Source organism: Arachis hypogaea, chromosome 8 (genome assembly GCF_003086295.3).
Source record: "Arachis hypogaea cultivar Tifrunner chromosome 8, arahy.Tifrunner.gnm2.J5K5, whole genome shotgun sequence".
In the NCBI taxonomy this organism is placed as follows: Eukaryota; Viridiplantae; Streptophyta; class Magnoliopsida; order Fabales; family Fabaceae; genus Arachis; species Arachis hypogaea.
In genome coordinates, this window is record NC_092043.1 from 42,915,302 (window position 1) to 42,924,078 (window position 8,777).

General features: G+C 29.7%; 1 protein-coding gene and 1 pseudogene across 1 annotated transcript; both read left to right on the forward strand.

The window, feature by feature from the left end:
- The first annotated feature begins 3,012 nt into the window (after nt 1-3,012).
- LOC112705390 (monosaccharide-sensing protein 2-like) lies at nt 3,013-4,620 on the forward strand (annotated as a pseudogene).
- A 1,510-nt stretch (nt 4,621-6,130) lies between these two features.
- LOC112708455 (prohibitin-1, mitochondrial-like) lies at nt 6,131-8,740 on the forward strand. Its single transcript, XM_025760607.3, has 5 exons — nt 6,131-6,331; nt 6,635-6,751; nt 7,210-7,380; nt 7,799-8,011; nt 8,348-8,740. Exons 1-5 carry the CDS (start codon nt 6,146-6,148, stop codon nt 8,537-8,539), a joined length of 879 nt encoding a protein of 292 aa, XP_025616392.1. The 5' UTR covers nt 6,131-6,145; the 3' UTR covers nt 8,540-8,740.
- Nucleotides 8,741-8,777: the final 37 nt, after the last annotated feature.

Sequence of the window (8,777 nt, forward strand, 5' to 3'; positions counted from 1 at the left end):
ATGTCTGGAATTTTTTAAATAAATTAATCTATTTATAAAATTATTTTCTAAATATAATTGATTAAATTTTCAATTTCTCAAAAATATTATAGACTAAATTATTGTTTTATTTTACTGTAGTTTAATATTATAATATTTAAAAATTAAAGACTAATTTATTTTTATTTTCTTAAAATTGGATTTTGTTTTATACAAAATGAAAAAATACTACTCTATGATGTGTTTTGAGAGTTGACTTCTTTATAATAATTCTACAAAATTTCAGCTTAATATAACAAAGTTTTAATGACATTCTTAAAAGTTTTAATTGAATTTATATTAACACATATTAAGTATATATTTAATCAATAATGACATTGAGATTTTACTCTTTACTGTAATAAAATTATGGGCAATTTACGTTTTTAAATTGTTTCAACCCTAAATTTACGTAAATGCACTGCTTCAAAAATAATTACGCAATTACGTTGTTTCACTATATTATATAAACCGCTACTGGCAGTAGCAGTTTATAATTACACAGAAACCGCTAGAGTCAGCAGCAGATTCTGTTCAAAAAGTGCAGCATGGAAACCGCGGTAGCCCATCGCAGTTTATGTTGGCAGCAGATGTGTACGTAAACCGCTAGAGGCTATAGCGGTTTACGTTGAAAGTTTAAGTATATTTTATCTGTTATTAGGTTCATATAGTTGGTGTCTTACTTGACCTTAATACATATAAACCATTCGGTGCAAGCTTGTAGCCTAAGTCCCTTCATCAAACATTCTATGTTAATTACTAGTTAGTTGTATTTTTCAATTGTTCATTCAGTTACTAATTATTATTATTATTGTACTGTAATTATATTAAAATATTAATTTTTTTTCTTGATCAGTTCCAATTCTTATTTTGTTTTGATTATTTATTTTGGTTGATTCATTTTTTTTCTTTTATAAGATATTGAATAATAAAATTTATTATAAAAAAATTAATGTTAACATAGTTTGACAAATTAATAATATTTAAAAAATAATTAAAATTATTTTTAAACATATAATTACTAAAATGAACCTATTTAAAATATTATTTTGTCTTATTTTTATATAATTTAATTTTATTTGTACTTATCTAAAATGTTGTCAACGGTTTTATATAAGTGTAACTCCTCTTGTTAGTATGAGTCTCCAGCACGATAACAATTAGGAAGGAGAAAATGTGAAGTATACAAAATGAGGAGACCGAAGATCATAACAATAAGGTTTTGGGTGCTAACGACCATGCTAATAATAAAGTTTTAGATCCAATCACTGCTCTTATTATATAAGTGCTTGTCATACACACGATTCCTGCACCATAAAATTTCATAAAAAATTATATCCATTTAAATAATTAATTATTTATAGCTTCTTAAGATAAAATTTAATTAAAATTAAATCTCTTCATATCTAATTAATGACTGCTTCAATTATTCTTTTATAATTTTTTAATAAAATAAGTCACTTTCTTTCGTTTTCTTATTTTAATTTCTATTTGGTATGAAAACTCAACACAATAAAATAAAATTTATTTTATAAAAATATCATACAAGACTCAAATGTATTTTTTTTTTCACGTCCGTTTATAAAACTAAAAAAAAAAGAAAAGGAAGAAATTGTAACAATAACATGCATGAATTGGATTAAATTTGATTTGTATTATTATTACTGAACGTAAACCACTATCGCACGCATTTCAACAAACATAAACCGCTGCTGGCAGCAGCGGTTTATGAAGATCCATAAATAAACAGAATCCGTTGCTGGTTCTAGCGGTTTCTGTGTAATTATAAACCGCTACTGCTAGTAGCGGTTTATATAATATAGTGAAACAACGTAATTACGTAACCATTTTTAAAACAATGCATTTGCGTAAATTTGAGATTGAAACAATTTAAAAACGTAAATTGCCCTAAAATTATATATCCTTATAGTTATGAAAATTTAACTATTTTTACTTAGAATTATTCTTCACATTCAAGCAATTTTAGCATTTAATTTATCCAAATAATTTATATGCCGAAAACGTTAACCTATAAAATATTAGTTAAAAATTCAAATATTAGTTATTCCTCACATTAATATTTATGGGAAAGTTATCAAATTAGTTTTAAAAACTTCATATCATTAATAAAAATAATCCTAAGAATAATTTAAGAATAATTTAAGAATATGACAAAAAAATAATCATATTTTTTAAAATGACAAACAATTTTTGTATTTAGCAAACATTTTGTCTATTTGATCCAAACTTTTTTAAAAATATTTGGGAATAACTATTTAAAAAGTACACACACAAAATAAATCAAAAGCTGATCTATATAATTTTTTAACTTTTTTTATCTTGTCATTTACAAAAAATAAAAATAAAAAAATTATTTAACATAAAATTATAAAATTTTAAATATAAAAATATTTTATTTTTCTAACGTTATTTGCAAAAAAAAAACTAAATATATATCTAATATATGATCATTTTAGTATTTATTAAAATCTTTAGTAAATTCATCCATCTTTATATTTTTTTTTAAAAAAAGCATAAATATAAATTTAAGACATAGAAAATATTAATTTTAATTTTTTTATTATATTTTGGACGTAATATTTATGTAAAAATATAAATTTTTTTATAAATTATAATAATATATTGATATTTTTTAATATTGAAGTATTTTTCAAGTTTTTATTCAATTTCATTTTATATATAAATTACATAATTCAGTTGATTGAATTTAAATATTTCCATACATTAGTCACCAAAAAAAAATATTTTCATACATTAATATTCACCGTTTTGCACCAACTGAACAAGTTTAAGGTTATCAGGTAACTAGTTAGATGTTTAAATAGTTCTTTTTAGACTCTTATAAATAATCTTTGGCCTGAAAATATGGGAGAGAAAAAAAATTTTTAATTTTATTTTCTGTGTCTAAACAATAAAATTTGGTGTCAAAAAATATTCAACAATTTGGGTGACTTGCTGTGTACCATTACGGATATGACTCCTTCTCTTTGCAACCAAATGCTTGAGGTGCAGGAGAGTATGTTGGACTTTATTCGAGCATATCATTTGGTATGATGACTTGGCTCATTTTAAACATGTCCGCTTAACTTTTATGAAAAATATTTGTTATTGGAAATGATTTTTTTTATCAATTTATGAGTTAATTTATGACTCTTCTGATTTACTTACATTACAAAGCAATATTTGACATTTTTATTTAACTTTGTACTTGTTCATTTTATCCGATAGTTAATAACCTTCAATTGTGCTATTGTCTCTTGCTACATATTTATAGGAGATCAATTTTTTTTAATGTTGCTCAAATAAATTCATACAATGATTCTTAATTATTTTGGAAATTAGAAAGTGCAGGCAAGAGGAGACCACCACCACAATGTTTGCATTATACCTGTCTCGGCACATGGTACAAATCCTGCCAGTGCTACCATGTGTGGCATAAAAATTGTTTTTGTGGGAACCGACGCCAAGGGTAACATTAACATTGCAGAGTTGAGGAAGACCGCAGAAACTCACAAGGACAACTTATCAGCACTTATGGTAAAATCCTTGAGGATGCAGGTGTTGGAGCACTTCTTTCAAATTTTGGGATTACTGAAACATCAGCTTCTTTACTCATAAATGTCATTATAACATTTTCTATGCTCACTTGCATTGCTCTTTCCAAAAACTTATGGATATTTCAGGCAGGAGGTAAGTTTAGCTACAATATTAAAATTTATTATGTAGTTTAAATTTGCTTTAGCCTTTTCTTGTTGTTCAAGATATTCTTTCGTAAAGTGTATTATAAGTTATAATCATATCTTTCTATAGTCTTATTCGATAACACTGTTCTAAGTCACAAAATACAAAGATACTGAGATAGTAGAGAGATAGTAAAAATTTGTATCTACCGTATCCATATTTTGGATGAATATAAATTTCGTCGATCTTCTTCGATCAGTTTGTGTCTTTAGATCTCTGTATTTTTATTCAGAAACTGACCTCCAATTACATTCTTATATGCAATTTACGGACAAATAATGCATCGTTGTTCTAAATGGGAATAATTATTTGTGAAATGCAGGGCACTATTGCTCAACACAATTCCCATCTTGATAGTGTCTCTAACAGTACTAGTACAAAGGGATTCATTACCCATGAGTTCTATTGTGAATGCACCAGTAACAGCAACATGTGTCATTGTCTATGAGAGCATATTTTGCATGAGATTTGGTGTGATTCCCAACATTATTTGTGCAGAGATTTTTCCAACAAGTGTGAAAGGAATATGCATCTCAATTTGTGCACTCACATTTTGGATCAGCACATTAATGATCAAATCTTCATTCCCATTCTTGCTGCATCAAATTGGACTCAATGGTGTCTTTCATTGTTTGTTTGTGGTTGCATCATTTCTTGGGTGTTTGTTTACGTGAAAGTTCCTAAGACAAAGGGCATGCCATTAGAAGTCATCATCGAGTTCTTCGCCATTGGTGCTAAGCCTGGAGCTGATCCTGCCACCATGGCAAGCTAAAAAGCTCGACGATCGTCGTCTTATTTGGTAACTGTCTCAGAACAAAGATAGAGACATTGGAAGACACAACACAACTATTTCGAGAAAAAAAATAAACAAAATGTCTCTGTCTTTGCTTAACCCAAAATGGGACAATAAAAGAGTTTATAAAGATAAATTTTCTATTTGTGTCTGAGATCATTGGCAAACAGAACATTCATAATATTATCATTATTGTAATCACAAGGAATTGAAGCAGCAGTAGATTGATATAGTTCGAGTCTTTAGTTGATTTTGATTCCAATTCCTATTGAGAGTTGAAGATCTCATTGGTGAAATGGAAATATTGGAACCTTTTGCTGGTACAGTTAAGATTGTGTCTTTATTTCCCTATACTTTTAAAAATAGAAATTACAATACAAATACTTAAACAACTTTTAAGTGTTATGGATTGATAATATTCTAATCAAATTCTTGCACTTAAAACATTTGTAAGTAATAGATGATTGGGTTAAACTTTATTACTCTTATTATAGTATACGATTAAATATCTATTAAAAAATCTAATATTAAATATACATACAAATAATATAAGTAACAAAATTTTTAAGCTTTCTTTGGTTGGAGATAAGTAAAAAAGTAATAGAGGAGAGAGAAGAGAAGTTGCAAATTTTTATGTGTAATTCGCTGAACTATGGTTTTGAAAAATTTTTCAAGCTTGGGACAATTTTTCAGGGTTCTAGTTGGGAGGGAGATTTGAGAAAATTAGAGTAAATTTGGAGTGATTTGAAAATTTTTTATCTATTGTTTAAATTTAATTATTAATTATATCTAAATAATTAGTTTAAGAATGCTACCATCTCAGTAAAATATAGTGGTCACTTTAGCAGTAAGGACTATTTTATTAATAACAAAAGTCAGATACCATTTTGTCAACGTTAGAATTTTTAAGTATCAATTTGGTATTTACGTCTTAATAAAATTCTCTATCTTTGATTAAAAATAAAAAGCATAAATATAAATGTAAGATAAGACATAAAGAATATTTATTTTAATTTTTTATTATATTTTGGACATAATATTTATGTAAAAATATAAAATTTTTGATAAATTATAATAATATATTAATATTTTTTAATATTGAAGTTTTTTTCAAGTTTTTATTTAATTTCATTTTACATATAAATTACATAATTCAGTTGATTGAATTTAAATATTTCCATGCATGGCATAGTCTGTTTTAAAACCTTAAACCCCACAAAACCCTTCTCCCCATCGTCGTCGATCACAATTCGGAAGGTAGTTCCTCATCTTCTGCTATTTTTTCTATCTTGAAATGCAGTTTTGCTCGCTTCCTTTCTCAATCACCGACATTTTTTTTTTCATTTCTACTATATTCAGAAATTTCGCAAAAAGAAACAAACATTTCTCCCTTTCAATCTCTATACATTGGTTTCCTCATTAACTTGATTGATTGCATTTGATCATTACAATATCTTGCCTTTGAATTATTTCTCTGCGTGTGTTTTGATATGATACCATTTGAGTAATCGCATATTTCAGGGGTGAAATTCAGCTGATGACTGAGCTTTGTTTTCCGTTGTGTGAGGGAAAATGAATCTGAAGAACATGAAGGTTCCGAACGTTCCCGGAGGTGCTGGTGGTGGCGCAGCGTCGGCGCTGTTGAAGCTTAGTGTCATCGGCGGGATTGGTTTGTATGCTGCTGCCAACAGTCTCTACAATGTTGAAGGAGGACACCGAGCTATTGTTTTCAACCGTTTGATTGGTGTCAAAGACAAGGTCTCTTTTGGTAAATTGTTTTCGTGTTTGTGGTATGATTGTTGGGAAGAGAAAATGGGGAGTAAATCTTCATGGATGAGAAAATTTTCATGAATATCCATGCCATTTAATTATCTTTGCAGTGCTTTTGATGTTGTTGGATTGCCTGTATAGGAGTTTTCTCTCTTCTTTGATCATAGGTTGTTATCTTTCAAGGGATCTAGTTAGTTGTCAGGGTTGTTTGGAAGTGTTATCAATAGCAATTGCAAAACAATTGTCTTCCCTTTATGTCTTCAAAAATATGATGTAATGGGTAATCTGCAGGTCTATCCGGAAGGGACACACTTCGTTGTTCCATGGTTTGAGAGGCCTGTCATATATGATGTTCGTGCACGACCGCATCTAGTTGAGAGTACCTCAGGAAGTCGGGATCTCCAGATGGTAAATAGACTTTTTGCTAAGAGAGGTGTTTTTTTTTTCATGATGATGCTATTTCATAATGCTCTGCATAAAGTGGATATGCTATATAACCTTAACAACTTTAGAACCTAAGAGGTGTTCGTTAAAGGCATTTCAAAATTGGAATGATGTAGACTAAGTCTATCACCTCGCATAGTTTGTTTTAAAATGATTTCATTCTGAATTTGCGAGCTGCTTTAAGTTTGAATATCTTATGACAGACACATCAGTATTCGATTTTCAAAGCTCCAATTCTCCTTGTCAACTCAACTATCTGCATGATGTTTTTCTTTGTATTCTTCGTGCTGTGTTTTTTAGCTTATCTGGATTGTTCAATCATATTGTGTTTTGAGAAAATTATCATGAAACAGTTCATATTTTTAATTATTCAACCTTGTGAAATGTTGACCTTATAAAAATTGCACATAAATGTTATACAGGTGAAAATTGGGCTTCGAGTCCTTACTCGTCCTTTGCCAAGTGAGTTACCTTCAATTTATCGGACCCTCGGTGAGAACTTTAATGAAAGGGTTTTACCTTCAATTATACATGAAACTTTGAAAGCTGTTGTCGCCCAATACAATGCCAGCCAGCTTATTACTCAGCGTGAGGTAATCAGTAATCCTTGTATGTTTTTGAAAGGTTGTGTATGAACATGTATGAAAAAACTCAACCATTTCAACAAAGTTACCAGTTGCTGAGATGTCTTTTTATAGAATTGCAGTTTCAAATGGTTAAAATAATTTTTTGGTTTGTAATATTGTTATGGTAAGCACAATGGGTACATCCAAGTGAATTAATTCTGCTGAGCTAAGTTATCATTACCATTTACACACTACCGAAGTGTGTTTTGTGTAGCTACCCACATGAGGAGATTTACTGTGTTAACTAGGGGAATTGCTTTGGTTTTTTTGTGCATATCCCTTCTAGTTTCTTGCATTCCATGCATTGCTTTCCTTGTCAAGTTGAAAGGTCCAGTTCTAACATGAGGGAAGTATGTTTTAATTTTAATTGACTTATTATTTGTAGGCTGTTAGTAGGGAAATCCGGAAGGTTCTGACTGAGAGGGCTGTTAACTTCAATATCGCCCTTGATGATGTGTCAATTACCACTCTAACGTTTGGCAAGGAGTTTACTGCTGCAATTGAAGCCAAACAGGTGGCTGCACAAGAAGCTGAGAGGGCTAAATTTGTTGTGGAGAAAGCTGAACAAGACAAGAGAAGTGCCGTAATTAGAGCACAGGTGAGAATAAATTATGAATTCATATTTATCATTACAAACTAGTGAATAGTACAAATTGCTGCATTTATTTCTTGTTTCCTTTTACAATGCACCGGCTTATGTACATGCTAGTGGTGTTACTTGCTGGTTAGACTATTACAACTTCATTTTCATTAGTTCTTGTTCTGGAAATCCAACCTGAAAAACTCACTGAAAAACATTGCTCTGGATGCCAAGTTCTGTGTTTTTTATTTTGGGTGAATATGTTGGGTTATTTCATTAAACCACTGCTAATTAATCTTGCTTTCGTAATATTTACTTTCCCCTGATCTTCGTTACACCTCCTTTACACAACAGGGAGAAGCAAAAAGTGCCCAACTTATTGGACAAGCTATTGCCAACAATCCAGCTTTTATCACACTGAGGAAGATCGAAGCCGCAAGAGAGATTGCGAATACCGTATCCAACGCAGCAAACAAGGTATACCTGAACTCAGATGATCTGCTGCTGAATCTTCAGGAGATGAAGTTGGAGCCAAGCAAGAAGTGATCTGCTGAACTTGGTTTGTGATGATCGTTTTCATTCTCTCATTAGAAAGTACGAAACCTATTCGATTTCATGATGTATATGTTGAGAGTAGTCCTTACAAAATAACTAGATAGTTGAATGGTAACCTTTTTCAAACTTTAGCCAAATGATTATTTGAGATCCAAATGATCCGGATTACATAAAATGATGATTAATTGATTATGATTATTCCCCGAGGGATTCAAATCTGAAATAACTT